This window comes from Erithacus rubecula, assembly GCF_903797595.1.
Source record: "Erithacus rubecula genome assembly, chromosome: 5".
Lineage (NCBI taxonomy): Eukaryota > Metazoa > Chordata > Aves > Passeriformes > Muscicapidae > Erithacus > Erithacus rubecula.
This window is the reverse complement of record NC_136687.1, coordinates 21,932,729-21,953,482: the sequence shown is the minus strand read 5'-3', so window position 1 is coordinate 21,953,482 and position 20,754 is coordinate 21,932,729. Positions and strand designations below refer to the sequence as shown.

The 20,754-nt window shown below is 38.7% G+C and overlaps 1 protein-coding gene across 3 annotated transcripts in view; it reads right to left on the bottom strand.

The window, feature by feature from the left end:
• Positions 1-434: 434 nt before the first annotated feature.
• The window catches only part of LIMCH1 (LIM and calponin homology domains 1), a 173,087-nt gene continuing 152,767 nt past the window's right edge, over positions 435-20,754 (bottom strand). For all 3 annotated transcript variants that reach the window (XM_079306879.1, XM_079306880.1, XM_079306881.1), the window contains 11 exons: positions 18,784-18,812; positions 17,712-17,795; positions 16,022-16,114; positions 14,977-15,081; positions 13,515-13,651; positions 12,618-12,748; positions 10,801-10,924; positions 9,534-9,611; positions 6,918-7,026; positions 5,934-6,036; positions 435-3,484 (listed from right to left, as the gene is read on the bottom strand). In XM_079306879.1, the coding sequence (XP_079163005.1) occupies positions 3,459-3,484; positions 5,934-6,036; positions 6,918-7,026; positions 9,534-9,611; positions 10,801-10,924; positions 12,618-12,748; positions 13,515-13,651; positions 14,977-15,081; positions 16,022-16,114; positions 17,712-17,795; positions 18,784-18,812 (1,019 nt within the window). In that variant the 3' untranslated portion in view covers positions 435-3,458. The remainder of the gene's footprint in view (positions 3,485-5,933; positions 6,037-6,917; positions 7,027-9,533; positions 9,612-10,800; positions 10,925-12,617; positions 12,749-13,514; positions 13,652-14,976; positions 15,082-16,021; positions 16,115-17,711; positions 17,796-18,783; positions 18,813-20,754) is intronic.

Here is a 20,754-nt window from a genome sequence, read left to right as displayed (position 1 = left end):
AGTGAGATATCCCAGCACATGAAAAAGTAAGCACAGACTCCAGGAGCTTTGCTACATGGAAGTGGAATTAACCAAGCACATATTTGCACAGTCATATATAAAGTGCTTTGTTGAGTAAAGGTCTGAACCACAGCCCACCAACACTGATGAAAGATCTGAGGACTCTGGGTTTGCTTCTCTACAGAAAACCTTTTTTGTTCATCTTTTACCTCAACAGGCACACATGTTCTTGTGAACAGAGGGCTACAGCTTACAGTGGCAATCCACAGCATATTTTGCCATCTCAGCTACGTCTTTTTTATTATCTCATCTCATATACCAAGTCCTAGGGAACATAGCTTGGCTCAGGCAAACCCAACCAAGCAGCAGCCTCTACTTTGCAATCCAGGTTCACATAATAGAAATTAGTTAGAACAAGTAAAATCAACACCACCAAAGGTAATCAACATTTTATTTATAAACATACATTTACTATAAAAGCTGTTGAGTTTTAGACAAGTTTTCCTAATTTCCAGAGGCATTTTAGAATAAATAAAATAAAGGGAAGATTAGCATAATTGGTATTCAACATCACCCCAGCTAGGAGAGCAATCCTTGTCTCTGAATGGACATGCAGATAGGATGGTCCCCTTCTGGTTCACCAACCTTTACGACATTCACTGGAAACTACAGATGTACTGCATCAGTAACACTACATAGCAAGAGTAAGAAAAAAATACACCATGAAAATGGGCTTGTAAAATGCAGATGGGTTATGACACCAGTTCAGGTTCTCTGAAGTAGTTAAGAGGCTAAATAAATTCCAAAACATCTAAAACCCATTACATATATTGTACTTGCTCAGTAATAATAAATCATTTTTTTGCAACAAATACATTTACATTGCAGTTCAAATGCAAGAAAGTTTTATTTTTTTCTGTGCCCAACATTCCTGATTAGAAATGTATCATCTCAATGTGTTTAAACTGGAAAAAAAAAAAAAGAAAAAAATCTTAGCCTGAATGAATTTGCCATGTAAGATTCCAGAGGGAATATAAAATCAAACATAATAAGTTGGCAAGTACAATTTAGAAAACTGTTGAAAATTATGTTATGCTGGTGAATAGATGTTCATTGGGGAAAAAATCATCATCGTCGAGCGCTGCTTCATTTCACTGTATGTACAATCAACTTTGCTAAAACATGCAAATACAAAACTATCTGATAGACACTGGGATCAATTTCTAAGCAGCTCCAGAGACCCAGTGATGTGTCTGCAGTGAGATGCAATATCCCTCCCCCCTCGTTCATGCACTTTATCCCAGCCATGCTCCTAAGCCCTTTGGGCATTTACCCCTACATGAATGAGAAGCGGACCTGACCTCTGAGACAACCAACCCTTAGATACACTTGGGGACTGATCTGCACATCTACCTATCACATGGGTGAAGCAGAGCTAGAGACTCATATCAAATAGATGCACAAGCATGCACAGTCTCATTTAAAAATTAGGTTCAGACATCACATATTTACATATCCTTAATGCTGCGCATGGAGTTACACAGATGTACCACTTCAGTTATGAAATCTGCTTTTGGAATTTCCATGTTGCACATTCTTCTTGGGAAAATGTTACAACAACCACAAGCAAAGAGTAAGTATCCTGGTTATCAAAACCCCATAAGAGCAAATCATGCAGGTGGTTGATTAAAATATAGGATATCACTTTTAGTTCCAAAACATTTGTCTGATTTTATTTTTATTTAAAAATATTCCCCAGGTGAAGTCCATTAAAGACTTCAGCTTTTTGGATTTATTGCATCCATAAGTCATTGCTGACTGTGTGCAACAGCTTTGCATTTTCTAAGGCACAATATTTAAAAAGTAACATGTAACTTTCCAGCAGATAGTCACAATGTCCTCCAACGACATCACCTGTGTGTTTGATGACACGCAGTTTTGCATGGTTATGAAACTCACATGCAAGCAACTGTCTAGCATTTCAATAAATAATTGCTACCTAGAGAACAACTCCAAATTATTGCTTCCCTAATAACCACTTCATTTCTATTTACTAATACTTTAAAAGATGACAGATATGCACATAGATAGAAGAAATCACTATACATTTCGTTTTATAGTGGTTTTAAGGCAGAAAAAGATTTTTTCCCTCCATTTGAAAATATTTCCAGTAACTGTTTACCAAAAAGTGCTACACAATCCCTAATTTTGTCTGTGTATTGTAGATACCTGCTGAACCTCTGCTTCAATGAGCTGCTGGATCACTTTAGTAAGGAGCACATGCTTAATCAAAGAGCATAAATGAAAACTGTCCCAAACACAGGCAAAGTGGTTTTTCTGCCTATGGCTCCAGCCTCCTCCCTGCCCATCCTCCACACTTCTGGGTTTTGCTGACTATTTTTGGGTAGTGGATGGAAGAACACAGGCTCAAGGCTGTCTAATTCTCTACCCTGTGGGATACCCAAACCACACGTGTTTCTCTGCATGAGAGTTCAACCAAGTGTAATGTTTGCAAGTGAATGAGCAGATGTCCAACCCACTCAAATGGATTGGCAAGTTACATGCCAAAGAGAAAAGCTGCACTGCAGCATCAAACTGCAGCTCAGAGACTCACAACTCTGCTGGGTCTACCTGCTCAGCTGCCTCTTCCCCACATCACCTTTCATTGAGTTTAATAACAATACAGGCTGCTGATCTCAGTAAGAAGGATTGATCCTGATGGGCATTTTTCCATTGCTCATGGTATGCAGTCTTTAGGTTTAATGAAGAAATCTTTATTTCAGAGAATATTAAGCTATAGACATGAACATTACTTGAGGTACACAAACAAAAAATCCTATGACTAAAGGTGCAATAATTTATTTGTTTAACTTCTACCCTCCATTGAAGGTAATATAAGCACAAAATGCTTCAGAATTACAGGATGTATTACCAAACTAGTCTCTGTATAAAAAAAGTTATAGCTTCAGTTATTACAGAGAAGTCGTGCTGTGATGTTTAGTTTTTCAAATGCACTGATTAGATACTATCTCAAAATTACTTCTTAGCTCAAGTTGGCATATTCTATAAAGGTTCTGTAAACTTAAACTTTTTAATTGCTAGAAATATTAAAACAAAACAGCTTTATTGCATGTTTATTCTCTTATTACTTTCAAAAGAATAAGGTAACAGACTGGGTATCATAAGCATACCTGAAAGTGGTTTTGTTTTTATTTATAGTACTTAGGCTTTGCCTTCCCAAACATGGCCATACATATTTTGCAAATTTCTTAAGGAAGCAAAAACCAACATATTGCATTTCAAAGGAGCAGGTGCAACTTTTTTTTTGTGAGTTTTTAAAAACGAGATGAGAGCCATCATGTCCATGGATTCAAGCTTTTACAAGTGATTGTCTGGAGGCAGCCGATACATATGAGAAGAGAGTTCCTTCTTGAAAGTTATCAGGATTGAAAGTCATGTCACAATGTAGTTGGCTGTCCAGCAGCTAGGTAAAACAAAACCAAAACAAGTAATAGGTTACAAATTTTAACAACTACCGACTTTTCTTTATATGATCTCCACAATTAAAAAAAAAATGCATCTGGAGCTATAAATATTTGTGCCCTGCTTTTCCTTTCTTCTGCAAAGCTGGGTCACCAATCACTACAAAGAGGATTCAGCATAATTCCAGTGGAAAGACATTTTCCTTGCCACATGTTGAATGCATTCTGCATGAAGTTTTATATTATTTTACAGCCAAAGTACTTGTGTGTATATTTATTCCAGGCTCTGCAGCAGCAAAATAGTAAAGCAAAGGACTGCTAAGTCATCTTCAGCTGTGCCTAGTTTGTGCTACCTGGTACTACAGACTCCTTGTGTTATTTGGCCATATAGGGAATCTCTTCTCACCTTTGACACTCATCAACCTGTGACCATTCCTTGTGTTTGACATTGAGTAGAGAATTTCCTTCCTTGTAAGGTTTCGTTGTACAGAAACAACCTACTGATAAAAACAGCATCCACTTTTATCTGAAAATCAGAAATACTTTGGACCCTGGACCACTACATAATCCTTAATGCTAGTCATCTTTTTTGATGATTTATTTTTAAACAGAATCACCCATTTTTTTCAGATAAGCTGCTGAGAGCCAAAATATTTCATCAATATGTCCATATATGTCTCCAAACTATACTGACTAAGACCAGGTTAGTCAGAGACTGTCACTTCTGCCCACTGTTTCACAGGTTTCAGAAGCAGCCATGGGGGCAGGAAGGTACAAGCCATGAAATCAAACAACTGATTTGACATTTTGCACCATTATTCCCAAAACTGAAAGGCAAAACACCAACATTGCATCAGTTTATTCTTAACTTCAGGTGTGCAATGCATCAAATTTTAGTTAAAAATTAGCAACTAGAAATATTTGCAGTTCTGTCAAAACCAGTCCCTTTGAATTGCCAATAACAATTACTGTAGCTTAAAGTCAGCTAACTGGATTTTGAGATTTTGCGTGACCAGTGGACACAGCAGGAAGAGGCAATTTGTAGTAAAAATTAAAAACACCTTGCCATTATAATTCTTCAGGGGTCATACATCTCCTCAAAACCTATTTCCTCTGTCATGGACTTGGTTACCATTCTGCTAGGTATTTACAAATGCAAAACATTTGCTGCACACAGCTCTTCTAATAGCACTGCTATAGAAATCATTATGAAGAGAGTGATTTCTACAGCATATAAGCTGGTAATTTATTTGAGTATTTTTATAACCTCAAGGGATATACATTTCTATATAAGAAAAAAGGACTAAGCAAAAAAGGAAATTATAACTTTTATACCTTCCTCTCTTTTGTGTAAAGATGGATGTGTAAATCTGCATTTTAAGGGTCAGGACCTCATCCACATGAGTTTACAGTATCAAGCATGAAGGCAAAAAGATATTTCTAAATATTTCAGGTTAAATAAATAATAAAAAATTGATAACATTTCTTAGCAGAATTTAAGGAAAAAATCGCCAAAAAAACAGTTATACAATAGCACCCTCTAGCTCTGCTGATGGAGAAGTATCTCCTTCCTGAAGCATCAGGGCAAAAGTGCCCATTTTTCTTTTGGCAAAGGATGGGAAGTTTCTTTCCTACTCCTGGCTTTCTACAGCCAGTGCTTTTGAGAGAGGACAAGGGAAATAGTAAGCAAAAAGAGCTCTAGATATCCACTTACAGTTGGAAGTGTAGGCAGTGAATATACCAAATAATATTTAAACAGGAAGACAACAATTACTCCTTTTGTTTTGCATCTTAGGTGGAAATCAGCATGAGCACTGACCATCATGGGTGACATGGGGGTGAAGCTAAAATGTTCAGTAATTTGCTATCAGTCACAGAAATCCAGGACTTGGAAAGACATGTAGGTGACCTGCTCTAGGACAGCAAAATCACAAAGTTTTCTTTCTGACATGCAATTGTCAGGTTCATTCTTCAAAATTTATGGCAAGCAACACTACTTAGCACATATCTGGAGATCCACCACAAGGATTCACTATGCATTACAGAATGTTCTTAATATTCCACATGACCATTTTATCCACAAAAGGGAGGCCTAGAGATTTAAAAAATGGGAACTTCTCCAAACACAGCCCAGGGTCCTAGATCAGGTAGAATTATCTACATGGTCTCATGTGATGTGAGAGGTCCAAGTCTCCAGGTCATGCAATATGTGTGCACAGTACAGAGTTTATGTACAAAAACAGCCTTTAAGTCTATTAGTGCTGAGCAGAGATCCTCTGGGCAAAATTTAATGGGCTTGGAAATCTCTTCTGATAGGAGAAAATAATTAAAAAGGCATGGGAAGATTCCTCTTCCCATGGTGAAGCCATGCCTGAGTGTCAGAGCCAGACAAACCTGCCAGTTAAAATCATGGCCAGGGGATTGCTGGAGTGCCCAGTATTTGGTACTTACTTCTGGATCGGATATAACAATCGTTGCAGTTCAGGAGACCATTTCTAATCCTGACATCTGTGCCACTTGCTGCATCTCCCAGCTGTCCCTTGCAAACACCACACTGTCAGGTGAAGAACAGAGAAAGTCAGAGAGACCATGCCCTACTGTCTGTCACAACTCTTCCCAAATTTTTACTTTTGTTTAAGTAGTTCTTGGAACAGTGAGAAAAACATCCCCCTAGAACCCAGCCCACACTCCTAGGGAACACTGCAAATCAGTAAGAGGGTTTTTATAGTCAAAAGTGTTTAGGACTAGATTTCAGCAGCCTTCTCTTAGACAGAAGTGAAGTCTAATTATTGTATGGAACATCTGACTTTGAGACTGCATTCTGGAGGCAAGTCAGTTGTGATGGATAAAGCTTAAAGAGGCCAGAGATTTAGTCTGGGTAAATGTTTAAATTCAAAAAAGGCTTCACAAATGTATAATAGCAATTGAGTCAGAGATAATGGAAACAAATACTTTCTGAGTTCTCTAGAAAACACTTTGGGTTATTTTCAAACTGAAACACTCAAGAAGAGTCAGGAAATATTTCTGGTAAAAGCCAGAACACACCATTTATTCTATAGTCAAAGCTTTCCAAGTATGGGGCAGATCAAAGATGGTTTTGGGACTGATTATGATTTTGGAAGGAAAAAAAAAACCACTTAAAAAATCACAAGGTGAATAATGTTGTATTTTAAAAACAATGAGAACAACAGAGAAATTATGATGCTTTCCCCCACCCCCATAAGTACAGAAGCCAAGTTTGCTTGCTTGATCACAGGTTCTAGTCCAATTAATGTGTCTGACTGCAAAATAACACATTATCTTTACAAATAAACACATACAAACAGACGTAACAGCAATGTAAATCCCCCAGTCCTCTCATTTTCAGTTTCACATCTACTCTCTACTTGCACTGTGCACGACTTGAGATTTTTCTTAATAAAACAAGAACCATACCCTGAAGCACTGAATATGGAAATAAAGACCAAGTGTTTCAATAATCATGGCAGCTCCTTTTCCAAGAGGGTGACCACAGGTAGAACAAAGCTTCTTCCCACTGACAGACCTAGGAGACAAACACAGCTGTAAGAATATAGCAACTGATGCTAAAATGAAGACAAATATTTAGATAGGTTTATCAAGAGGGACAGAAGGGGAAGAAGGAGCACTGGACGAGTTTACATAAACACACATTGACCCTTCAGCCATGTTACTGAATCAACCTGCATGTCTGCTTTCCAGATAAGCAAGCAAAGGGCTTAAAATGCTTATATGCACAGCAACTCAGACACATTTCCCTGCCAGTCTGCTGTGCTAGATCAACAGAGATGCAAACCTCTTACAGAGGCCTGGATGACATGGAACCATGCCTGTGGATTCACAGAATCACAGCATAGTTAGGGTTGGAAGGGACCCTAAAGATTATGTAGCTCCAATGCCCCTGCCATAAGCAGGGAATCTTCCATTAGACCAGGTTATTCAGAGCCCCATCCAACCCAGCCTTTAATGCCTTTAGGGATGGGGACTCCACAATCTCTCTGGGCAATCTGCTCCAGTGCCACTCTTATATCTAAGGTTACTTAGACCTAATCAATGCCACAGCAATTCACTCAAATTACCTGAATCAGACTCTCAGCCAGGAAATTTTTCAATTTGTTTACAAATGGACTTGCTTACTGCAAGCCAGAAAACAGGGATGCTATTCTTGCACCCAATCAAGCTAGTCAACAGTGACAGCATAAGTACAGTGGCACAGAGCAGGCACTGGCTGACTCATTTCAGTCTGTGCTGCTGCAGCCAGTTAATACTATAACTGGTCAGAGAAGACCTGAAATTGGACCTCCATCTGCAATGCAGAAAATATTTCAATTTGCTCCTGCAGCAGTCCTGAAGGAGTCTAGAGCTCTCTCAAATCTGCTGCGGGATGACAGGTGGGTGAAAGCTCAGAGCCCCAGTAATAACTAGTGCCCTTTTTCATAATGGTTGTACCACCAGTGCAGGTGCCCATGTCTATGGGTCTCATGCTCTTCACTTCTCTCCTGCCTGTCAGCCTGCCAGAACTGATGCTTGGCCTAGTGCGATCAACCTGAGACCAAAGGATTTTTCTGTGTCATCCATGCTTTTTTCAGCCAGGGCTGAAAACAGGAGAGAAACTTTGTGATACTTCATTAGTTTTGAAAAGACAATTTGATGAAATCCTACTCAGATAAGCAAGTTTCCAATCTCTTGCTTCAAGGTTTTGATGCAGCAGCATAATAAGTCACCAATAGAGACAGATCTGGACTGCAGCATGACAAAGAGCCATTTTGGGGAAAAAAAAGGGGGACACAGAGAAAGACAGACAGAAGCAGCAGAAAGACTTATCATGATTAGAAAATTGTCTTTGCTTCCTACTCTTGAGCCCACCATGTACACAGGCAGCACAGACATGACTGTCTTGTTGCTTCATTATCATTCCTTTTAGAATAACTTTGCTGGGTTTTTCTCCTCCTACAGCTTTAACCCCTTTGCTTCTATGTTATTCCTGAGTTCACCTTTTTTTTTTTTACTTCTTCTCCATGATCAGAGTTACTACAAGAGCAGTTAAAATCTCAAATTTCTGGAAATTTTTAGGAGTTTTCTAATGTTTTAGTGGAAAAATGAATTGCATCCCACCTATTGTTTACAAAACGATGATTTATTTCAGGAAAATATCATACAAACGATTCTCAGATCAGAATATAGCTCCTAGATAATATGAAGTAGCTATCACAACTAGTGACCTGTAGCAAGGAAATGAACTGCAATCCCACCAAAACTGCAGCTATGGTTAGGAAAACAAGAAATTGTTCAAGTAAAAAATTCCCAATAGTTTCATGTCAATGCAAGTGAGATCAGAAGGAGGGCTTTGCTCGGAAAAGTGAAGAACAATGTGATTTAAAGAAACTTTCTGTGTTCTATGTTGTATTAATTCACCCTATTTAATAAGCAAACTGATTTAATATACCCCAAATTATCAGTGATTTAATCAGGCTACAGTTAACATTTATTTAGAGTTGGTACACATAATTCATTGAAAGATGTACAGATTGCTTGAGACAATCAAATCTCTAGGAGATTAGCAGGATCATGGGGAAACTAAAAGCCAGCAAAAAAGCAAAATACATTTCTAGTTTGGAAATTAAAAGGAAAATATTATTTTAAAATCAGCAAGTGTCAATGTCTAGAACAGATCTTACTCCTGAGCATGTGACTATTCACAATAAAGACATCCTTTGTCTTAAATGCTCTGAGCACACACTTTGACTGAGGTTTATACTGTCCCATTTCAATTTTATTGAAACTTCAATGAACAAGCAGAGTTCTAGAGCTGCTTTCTGAACTGTGTTGTTTGAAAACATAACAGTACCACTGAAGCAGGCAAGAAATATGGGAGAGGGAGCTACACGTTTATCCCATGGATAGTTATGAACTGCAACATTTAGCAGATTTAATAGTGCATCCACATAATACTAATGGGATTTTCACTCTGGCAGTTCACCAGCAACTACAAGATGTGTTTGGTCTGCAAAATTCCTTATTGACCTTTAGTACCTGTTGGGTGACTGACTTAGAGCAGCAGGAGAGCAGGGGGATGATGGCCCAGATCGGAAGTTCTCATTATAGCCAACCCTAAAATACAGCAGAGAAGATGCATTACTACAGCACAACAACAAATAAAACCAGGTTTAGTATGGAGCAATTCCAGTCAGTGAATTTCTGGACTTTTAGTCTGCTCACTGCTGCTCAATCAGGTACCTCACAAGGAAATGAGACGTGGAGGCTCCTGGCCACCCCACCAATCCATCATAGCTCCCACCATGATGAAGGAGGGTTAAGCCAAGTCACAGCACACCACACTACACTACACTCTCTGTTGGCCCTTTACTGATAAAAAAGGAAGCCACCAACAGCGAAAAGTGGTTTATTTGGTTCATGGCTAGTTTGTATCCATGCTACTCTGAAAGAGGTTGGTGAGCAAATCCATGATTTTTGTTATCAGAAATCAAGACTGATATAAATTCTAAGTGCTTAAAATGGCTTGAAGATTAAATAACAATTTTCTCAAAAACACACACAAGCAGTTTATAATGAGGAATAGGTACTCAAATCTCAATCTACATTACTTTTGACTGAATACAGCCTTTATAGAAGTAGCAGGTTCTGCAGAAGACTGTGTTCATATATATGCTAATGAAAACAGATGTTCTTTTCTTGTTGCATATCTTCTTTTTGTAAATATAAGGCAAACAGATCCCTACCAAAAGAACTGGTGTTACCATTCAGTAAGGCTTACTCTAAAGTACAGGCAAAGCAGCAAAGAAAAAAGACCTCACCGAAATTTACAGCAGAAAGAAAATACTACTCTATATGTATCTTCTTTTAAAGTAAGGTATAATCTTCAAAGGACTAGAAAGTAACAACAGATATATGTTTGGAAGATTGCAATGAAGCTCTTGGATACCAGCTTCAAAGAGGCAAATACAACCTGACATTTTCACCCTCATATTTAGGTACTTAGTAGCTATAAATATTTGTCTCTGGCACTTAAAACAAATTAAGCACATAAAAAGTTATTCAGATATTTGCTAGGAAAGCTACAGAGAAAGAAGAGGGAGGCATGCAGGGGGTGTGCTCCCCCCTGAACCTGGTGCCTGTAATGAGAAACATTAGCAGTTCGGGTGGGAAAGCCAGACACGAAGGGTGTCTTCACCCTGCAGGATAAATCAAACCCAAGCAATAAAGGATGCTAAGCAGGAATATGAGGGAGAAAAGAGCAAGTAGGACTTCTCAATCTCTTCAGTAACCTTGATGTCCTCACCTCCTTGCTTCCCCCTTGGAGTTTGGTTGCTGTCCCGCAGTCTGGCCAAGGAATGGTCTCTGCCGAACGTCCTCGGTGCACTGCGGAGATCGCTTTGTCAGCAGCTGCTGATTCCAGGAGACATCTACAGCAACAGGTGGGGAAAAGCCAGTATTTGAGGCAAAGTGCTTTTGTCAATATTTACAGACCATCATAGACAGATTGTGGGCACACCACAAAGGAGGGAGATGTACTGTTCCTTAAAACAAACTTCTCAGAAACGCTCCATGAAGTCAGAGAAAGGTTTGCTACATCAGAAGACCTCCATGGAACATCCTTTTGCATTACCTTCACATACACATGATGTACCTTGATGCTGAAAGTATTTCTGAAAGGGGAACCAGAGACTGAAACTTTGTGCTGGAGGGTCCAAACTTCCCAATAGCAAGAGTTAAGGGGATGGTGGTATAGTCCCCATTCTCCATAAACCTACTGATGAACAGTAATTCCTTTGCAATTTTCTTCTGTGCTTCAGATGTCTCAGTGACAGTAAGAGTCTCACAGCAAAAAGCAATGCTCTGTGAGATGTCCAGGCAGCCAACCACCCCATCTCTAGTTCCCTGGACCCTGCAGGATGAATTTTGCGGCGTGTACCACCCATCTGTTCTAGAGAATGAAAACTCTGCTGTGGCCTATGAGAGGCCTGTTATCCATTTTGATATCAAGGCAATAAACCCTCACACCTGATTATCTAAGGCCTTAAGGAGGGAGTAAGGATGGGATGCTATAAGAGGCAAGAAAGGAGCTGTCAGAATACTCAGAGGACTAAATTGTTGAAAATAACCTAGGAATACCCTGAAGCAGGGCTATTAGCAAACCATAGTTTAAAACTGTCAGACCTGTTAAGTTTGCTTAATCACTACTACAAACCCCCAAGGCTGTATTGCTGGATACTATATATTCTGCTTTCTTTCTTTGTACAACTTTTATCAAAGCACTAAGAATACAGTAAAACTGAGACAAAGAAAGCAAGCCTACTAAGTTTAACAGACCAAATTTGCATTTGGAGGAAGTAATAACACTGAAAACTTTTCCATCCATAGACACTTCATTTTTTAGAATAATAGATTTTTATGCTGAACTGAAAACAAAAATCTAAAATTTGATTTCAAAATTTGTATTCACTTTATGAATTTAGCCCTACTTATTTACTTTCCACTGTTTGCTTGTATTAGAGAGATAATGATGCTAAATTAATGTATTTCCATTTTTTAGGGTGATCCAGATGACAGCAATTCTTTGGGGAAATTTCTTCCTTCAAAAACATCAATACTTATGGGAGCTAAAAAATAAATTAACTTCAAATGTCATTAGACATTGCTAATGACAAAATTGAGGCAGGTGTCGCTTCAGGCTTGGCTTGAAAAGGTTACATATCACATGTAATGATTTTTTCTGGACTTAAATGGGCATGAAGAATCTAATTAGCTACAAAAACACAAAATAAGTGTTGGAAATACGCCCTCTGTATGAAGGTAAATCCTATATGTATGTATGACTATGTAAAAGAATTGAAGATAACCATTTTAACTTTTACTGTGAACATGTAGACCTATAAATGAGATACCTGCTGCAGAAACTCTCATCTCTGATGTAAACAAGAGGAGTTTAAATTTCACCTTAATATATTTATCTTTGCTAACATAAAATAAATTTTTGGTCTGAGACATTCCAGTTTTGAAGATATATGTGTATTGTCAATTTCCAAAAATTTTTGGGCTAGATTTCTGTCTGGTTTCCATCAGTAGAGTAGAACACATGCATAGGAAGAGTCTTACTCTCATGCTGAGTCAGTGGCAGATTCAGTCTGGCAGGTGAGCTGTGCTCCATCACTGGCAAGTGGTGCTCCTGTTCACTTCCTCCTTTCAAGATACCAGTCTCTGGGTATCCTGAGAGCACTTTATTTCCACTGTCAATAAAAAAAAAAAGGAAACATTGTATAAATAAAGTCAGGAAAATTGTCACCTAATGGCAAAAATCAGACTTGTGAATCAGTCTATTTTTTACAAAAAAGATTTTTGTTATTGTGTCAATTTTGCAATGAGAAAACTTTAATGAATCAACAAGTTTGTCTCCAAATAGTCCAAGTCTTTCTTCTTACCCCAAACTGCCACTTAGATGTGCAGAAGATCATTTTGGATTTGTGGAAAAGGGCTTCTTTGACAGAAAAAAAAGCTTTTATGCATGTTCTCTATACACTGCTCAGCATCATCAGATGCCTCTTCTCTTTTGTGAAACCTTTTAATTAGCAGCTGAGCAAAATTCAGGACTTTAAGCACCACTTGGCAAGATTTGCTATGGCATTTCTGAGGTAGCCAGGCAATTCCACACAGGTTTTGAGTGAAAACAGATACTTTAGTTCTTCATATGGCTTGTGAAATGTACACAAGCATAGTGCAGTACACAGATGTCTGAGCTGGCTAAGGTCTGGTTGCTGCGACAGGCTCTTGGCAAAGCCATACAAGGAAGAGCCAAGCCTTGTGATATGCACAACTAGCACTGTGCACTGCCCCACGTGCACCTGTCTGCTGGGCCAGTGAATATTGATGGATATATTGTATAGAGGCCACCAAGTGCTGATGTTCCAACATCAATTGTGGGCACATGTGATATCCCAGAAGCCAACAGAACACAAAGCTCCACAGGGTTATGAAATGCTTAGGGTTAATACATACCTCCTCTTTTCTTGCCAGAGTTCACTTTCCTTGCTTTTCAGAGATGACATACTGTCCTGCTCCCAGAGCAGCTTTTTCTGCTTTGCAACTTCTTTTTGTTTGGCTTCCCCTGGACAGCTGTTTGAATCAGTTGAGTTCTACAAGACAGATGAAGAGGAACAAGGAGCTCCCTTTGAATTTGGCATTGGAACACACATGGGAAAAGCACAGGCTGCCCCCAGATATATTGTGTTGACACACCTTTTTATCAAAAAGGGCATCTCACATTTATATAAGAGAACCATTTGAGCCTGATAAGGCTAACTTTAGATTTAATTAAGATGTCAGCTGAAACAACAATTAGTCAGAATAAGCTGAGCACGAAGTAAGTTAGGTACCAATTATGGTGCTAAGGACAGCAAATTAAAACTTTCCATTACATACTTTTTGGCAGAAATCCTCAAATTACTTTGAGAGTCTAGACAGTCTCCCATTGGACTTGTGAGCACCTTGTGAGTGACCTCAGCTTGTTGTCACTGCCTAGGAGCAAAGCACTATTCATATGCCCTTGGGCATCCTCAAAGGGCAACACCAGTCCTACTTCCAAAGTGGTACAGGAGTGATTCATACCTGACTTGTGGAGCTTGAGTAAGCAATGCATGAGATCACTTCTGGGTGCAGGCAGGGTCCTCACTGGCATAAGCAACTCCACCAAGGAAGTTACTGCTATACAGCCATGTGGAAAATTGCCCATGGCTGATGCCTTTGCACAGGGATGAGGGAGAACAGGGGGGCAGGAAAAGTGAGAGGAGAACCAAATGACACACTACTCCTAATCCTGAAGTTGAATGGAAAATGGCAGATGACTGGGTGCAAGAGCCTTAGGTAAGAGAAAATTATGTCTGTGAATCCCACATTTACTCGACTGTGGTCTCACCTGGGGTGTCATTCCCTGATCTCTGCAAACACTAATTTAATCAGATGCTAGATGCATTGAATTAAGCATTCTGTGCTGCATGAGTCAAAAATCCCCAAACATAGAGAGTAAACATTCCTCTGATTGTTTTGCTGCTTTCTAGGAGGGATGATGGGAAAGAAAAGGAGGAGAACTGAGGAGACAGGATTCAGTCTCATCTGAGATATATATAAAAAGTACTATATTACACTTGAGATTTTGGATTCAGAGAAACCACTTAAGATTTTGCTGGCTTTGGAAGATAATTAAAATTTCATAGCACTGATTAAAGAACAGAGGTGGCTGCAGAAAGAATCATTCTCTGCTCTACTTGAACATGGGATGGTAGAAGTTTGTCTGGAAGTACAGCTATTCAGTTGTGAAAATCTGTAAGTTGTAACACTCCAAGGTATCATCAGCTAGAGAAGGGACCCAGTAAATACTTTTACTGCTCCCAGACTTTGGCAGCCTTTAGCAAAGGATTCAACTTTGCACTAAAGATGGCTTACTCTTCAGGGCCTTACTCACCACTGTCTTGTTTCCTTCAGTGGTAGAGGAAGAAGAGGAGAGGAGCTCAGCAGAGTTTGAAGAAACAATGAATGGAACTACAGTGTCCTCAATTATCTTGCGCTCCTAAAGAAAGAGGGTCAGGAGAGAGTGGGGGTTAAAAATACAGAATGTAAACTATGAGTTTATGAAACACATAAGAAAAATATGATTTTACTACATGCCATATTTAGAAGGCTAGATAAGAAATTGTGGTACCAAGAATAATGGCAATACCTCAATTTTGAATTTGCTTCAAAGTTTTGCACTTCCATTTCTTTTACCACTGAGATGGAATTTCCAAAACAGAGAAGAATATTTCTCTTGCATGGAACCACTGTTTTGCAGAGCACCAGCGTATTACATTTAATATCAAAATAAGAAACTACATGAGAAACTTATTCTGAAAGTCGAAAAAATTTCTTGTTTAGACCACAAGTATGTCCCTCAAGCACAGATGAGAAACCATCCATTTACATAATGGAGAGAAAAACGTAGAAATATTTTCAAGTTTCCTGCAATAATGGCCTACATACAACAGAAGAAAACCACTATCTTAGAGATTGTTATTATTCCAACAATACAAGCTTTAAACATTTGTTGATTTTTTAAAAGACCAGTTACAAAATACCTCCATGATCAAACCCAAGGCAGACAACAATTTCATCTGGAGTTCTACCAAGTCTAGGCACCACGCATATGCCAAAATACACAAGGTTCTGCCCCCACAGGGATGTCTGAGCAAGCCCAGACACAGCTGTACTGACTCCTCCAGGCTTGCACAGCAATTAGACACCTCCACCTATGCGGAGGTGCTGAGGATTCCTGTCCAAATATTTAAATATTTTTCCTCAACATCTATGTCAGTGTTTAAGAGAAACAATCTTCCTCAGAATTCAGCCTTGAAGAAAATGTTCATTACTTAATCTAGATATAGGATTTTTTTTTTTTTTTTTTGTTACATAAATGGGTGCATTTAAACACAAAAAAACCCCCAAAAAACAGCCTCCTCCTTTGAGCCTTATACCTCCTCATAGTATCTACGCTCCTCCTCTTCTACTTCTCTCTGGGCCTTTTCCCATTCCTCTTTCAGCTTGCACTGCTCCTTCTGATACTTCTCCTGTACATGGACACAAAGGCAGGTAAATTCAGAGCATTCAGCATTAAGAGTAAATTCTGTAGTATCTCCACAGCAAGAATGAATTTGCTAAGAGCGGTTTAATCAGAAATAGGATGAAATAAAAGGATAAAAATTGGAACCATCCATGGGTGTCAAAACCAAGCTTCTTTTTCACTCTGCCCATTTTTTTCTAGGACTTACATTTAACACCTTCAAACTTCAAGGAACTTTTGACACATTAGAAGAAGTTTACTTTCTTAGAATTTTTAAAATATTTGGTCAGAAATTGGGCTTATCCTCAAAAATATTAATAATTCCTTGTTTATCTTACTGTATTAAGTTTCAAAAATGTTTCACAAACCCCAAAACACTGGGACAGTGGTTGTACATTAAAAACTTCAGCAAAGTAGCATATAAATAGCAGGTTTTGCAGATACTTGTACTAATTTAAGAGACATGCCAATACAATTTAATGAATAATGAATAACTCTGCAAGTTTAAAAGAAGAGTGTGTAAAGGTTTGAAGAGAATAAGATTATAATTAGCTAAATAACTTATTTTCTTCTTTGAAGGGATGATTTTTTAAGAATTTTCTTAAGTTTTCACAGAGTTTTGCACAAAAAATTATCCCAAGGAGGTGTTGAAATTGTTTGCCAGAACTGGTTTGAATATGGAGAGGAACAGAGTTTGATTTCCCTCTTACACCAATTCCAACATCTCTTCAGATTGGTAACCACATCTGCCTAATCCTGAAGAGAAGCATTTACTATTGAGAGAGCATCAACATGTGCCAGAAGATTTTACACCATTTTAAGAGGTGCAAAATTAGATGATCACAAGAAAGTGTAGAGATACACAAGCCCTTCTTAAAGGATTAAAAGACCCCGTTTTATTATTGTCCATCCTTTGAAACTTGTTTGCTCTTCTGTTACACAGAACAAAGATATGATTACTTTAGGATCAAAGCTAGTCACAGTTTCAAAAGACATTCCTGACTGACTGGAAAATTCATGTTCTTATGTCCATTGCATTTCTTCCAACCAGGACACAAACACAGAACTTTTAGAGTTTACTCTACCACTAGGCAAAACTAATTGTTGTCTTGAAGATATTTCCCTCTGTCACAAAACCCTCTCAAACCCAAGCCCTTTCATATCCAAATTTAGCTTGATATTTTCCAAGAAGAACCTGTGAACAAACCTGAATTCTACAATAAGCTATTAAGACCATAATTTTAAAGAAGAGTTGCATAGCCATTTGTCAGTTTTGACAAAGAGACTCCAAGTAATTAAGTGTTTTGTAGTCTATGCTCAGCACTATTTAAATATAATTGAGGACCTACACAATTGGTTTAACTCTGTACTGGATTGCAAGACCAAGTTCTTTTGGTCTTTCCATGGAGTGGGGAGGGGAGACACGAGAGTGCCTAAATCACAGAGAACACGTGTGCGTGCTCATTTATCACTCAACTGCCACAGAATATGCTTAAGCATCCACAGAGGATGTGGAAAACATGACAGAAAATTCCCAACTTTTCTCTAAAGGGACAATTCAACAGCTGACCCACACAGTGGAAGACATACAGTTTCTTCCCTACCTGAAGCAAGCGCTCTTGCTCATGCTGCCACCTTTCCTGGCGCTTTCGCTCTTCTTCTGGATCCCAGGCCCAAAAATTGAAACGCTTACGTGAAGGAAAACCAAGCTATTAGACTGTGACACTACACTTCACATGGCTACCAGAGAAAACTGCACTCTGCCTGCTGATGATTTACAGTGGGAAACTGAGAACTGGATAAGGGTTCTCTTAGCAGGCAATATTCTTGGCTTCACTGACACTTGGGATTGCCCATTCGTAGCTACATGATAAAAGAATCATTTGGTTTGCAAAGACAATCTTGGGAAACTTCAGCTGAAGGGAGAGGAAAAGGTTTTAAGAAAGCTCTAAGCATCACTGAACAGAGCCACCTCCAGGGACTCAAATGTAAAGAACATACGTATTTGCTTCTCTATAATCTTCTTTACAACATGAAAAGCAATTCTAGGTTGTAAAAAATATTCTTTCATTTTATATCTGCCAGCACAACAGCCTATAGCCTTGCTTTGAATTTTTATCCATAATTAAATATATCCTCAGGCTTCACTAAGGATCCTATTACATGATATGTTTAAAATCCTTATAATCAAGGGCAAGCTTAGATACTTGCTGTCATATTCCTTTCCTCTACAAGTAGTATTTGAATCTCATAGGAAAAGAGTATGTCCATTTCTATATGACAAACAGAACATGAAACACTGTGTACTTCAGAGCAGCATTGTGGTGTGTTGGGTTTTTTTGTTTCATTGATGAAATAGTAGAATTGTGAACTCATTTCATCCCTATGCATTTAAAATACAATGGATAATTTAGAATTACATATTATTTACAGATTGTGAAGCTTTAGTGGCTCCAGCAACCAAATACAGTATAGCTAACTCCAGATAAGAGGAGAATGCATGGATTCCAGATTCAAACAATGCCTTGATTTGGGTTGTACTTTTCCTCTCACATGTCCATAAGAAAAAATTCTCATACTGATTTAGGGATGTTACAAGACAGTTTGCATAAAAAAAAAAAATTTCTTCTAAACAGAAATCACTAAAACAAATAATAATATAAAAGAGGTACTCACATTTGATTTATCACCAGCATCAGAATCAGCTATTAAAAAAAAAACCACAACAGAACAATGAAAGATTAAATTTAACATAGCAAAATGTCCTTAGTCTGTAAATAAATCTACATTGTAACTGTATAAGAGCTTCATGTTAGTTTCCTATTTACTCCCACAACCAAATGCAAGGACTAATTGCAAGCAAATAAATCAGAAAACCAGATTATACCCATCACCAACAAAACTACTTTTTTTTCTGGGTATAGAGGAGCACAATATTAACTAATATCAGGTTCTACTCTACCACTAGCTAATGGCATCTACTTCTGGCCACAGATGTTAGCAGTGTTCAGACACTGAGTCTTACCTACCTTGATCTACTTTTCCCTTCGTGATTCAGTGCAAGGAAGGAAAAAGTACAGCAATGCTAAAAGGATGGGACTACGCTATTCAAGAGCCACAGTTACGAAGAGAACCATTGCCATTCACTATCCAAATGTCTTTGAAAATTAGACTGATTTAAAGAAATTAAGAAAAATGGATTTATAGGCAAGGGATTTCTTTTGGGTGCCTGAAACCAGAGCACCACAACAACGTGCAACCCAACAGCTCTTTGTCAACTGTGCAGCAGGAATAGATATTTTCTACAAAAGCAAGAGGTAGAACAAGTGCCCGTGATCATCAGCTTTGGCCCCAGCCCTGTGTCCGAAGACACCTGTGGCTGGAGCAGCAGAAGGGCTGGAGCTGCTCTCAGCAACGCATTTACCTGACTGCGAGAAAAACTGTGAGCGCCGCCAGTGGTTGCGGACCCTAAGCGGAACCGTGGCCCCGCGGGGCGGCTCTGCAGGCGAGGGCACGGAGACAAAACAAGAAAGAGTGTGGTGAAAAGGTGATGACACGCTCAGACCTGAGCCACTTTGGCCAGCAGAGGGATTTGTCTGCAGTCGCTTTGGCCTGCAGCAACTAATTGACAATGGACCTGAAAATCACACGGACTGTCTGTATCTAAATGCAACTTTTGCAATCACTTTTGCAGCTTTTTACTTTTTTGTTTCATGGCACCCGAACATACATGAGAGCTCTAGCACACTGATGCAAGGGCAGCCACTCTTTTGAGTCTTTGCAAGGTGCTTCCATTCATGCCTATTGCAGATACAAGTTTTAAAGGATTTTGTGAGCCTTTCAGTGCTCCATTTGCTGTGAACACTAGAGTGCAGCACCAGTCAGAAAACTGACAGGACAAGAGACCTACAACTTGTTATTTGATATTTGGTTTGATTTCCTTAACATAAAAGGATGCTGTTCACAAAGTTTGCTTCGGCAGCACATACCCACTAAAAAAAAGTGGGAAGTCCATTCCTTTTTAGACAATCATAGAGTGGTTTGGGTTGGAATTCAGTTTCCACTGAACCAGATTGTTCAAAGTTCCATCCAGATCGGCTTTGAATGCTTCCAGGAATGGGGCAACCACAGCTTCTCTGTCCAACCCATTCCAATGTCTCACCACACTCATCGTAAAGAATTTCTTCCTACTATCTGATCTAAATCTACTCTTTCAGGTTAAAGTTTTTATTCCTTGTACTATCACTACATGGCTTCATAAAAAGTCCCTCTTTAGTTTTCTCAAAGTGGATCACCTTCACTAGTTTTTACCTTGAAAACATTAGGCTAATCACTATATTACCTATAGTTTAACAACCTAGGAAGTTCTTATGGAGAAAAAAAACTCAGCTGATTTTTTTCTTTCTTCCTCAATACCTACATACATGCATATTTAAAATAAATATAAAAGCAAACTATCAATCATTATTAGTCTCAAGGAAAACTCTGCCATAAAAGCAAGGGAAAAAAAGGTTCTGTATTGCAAGAACTTGTGTTGGGCAATGGTCAGATTCTAAGATGTGGCCAGGTATTTGTATTTTCCACCCACAAAAAGGAGCTCCACAAGAGCAGGTGAGTGCAGAATTTATCTCCAGAAAATTTTATTGT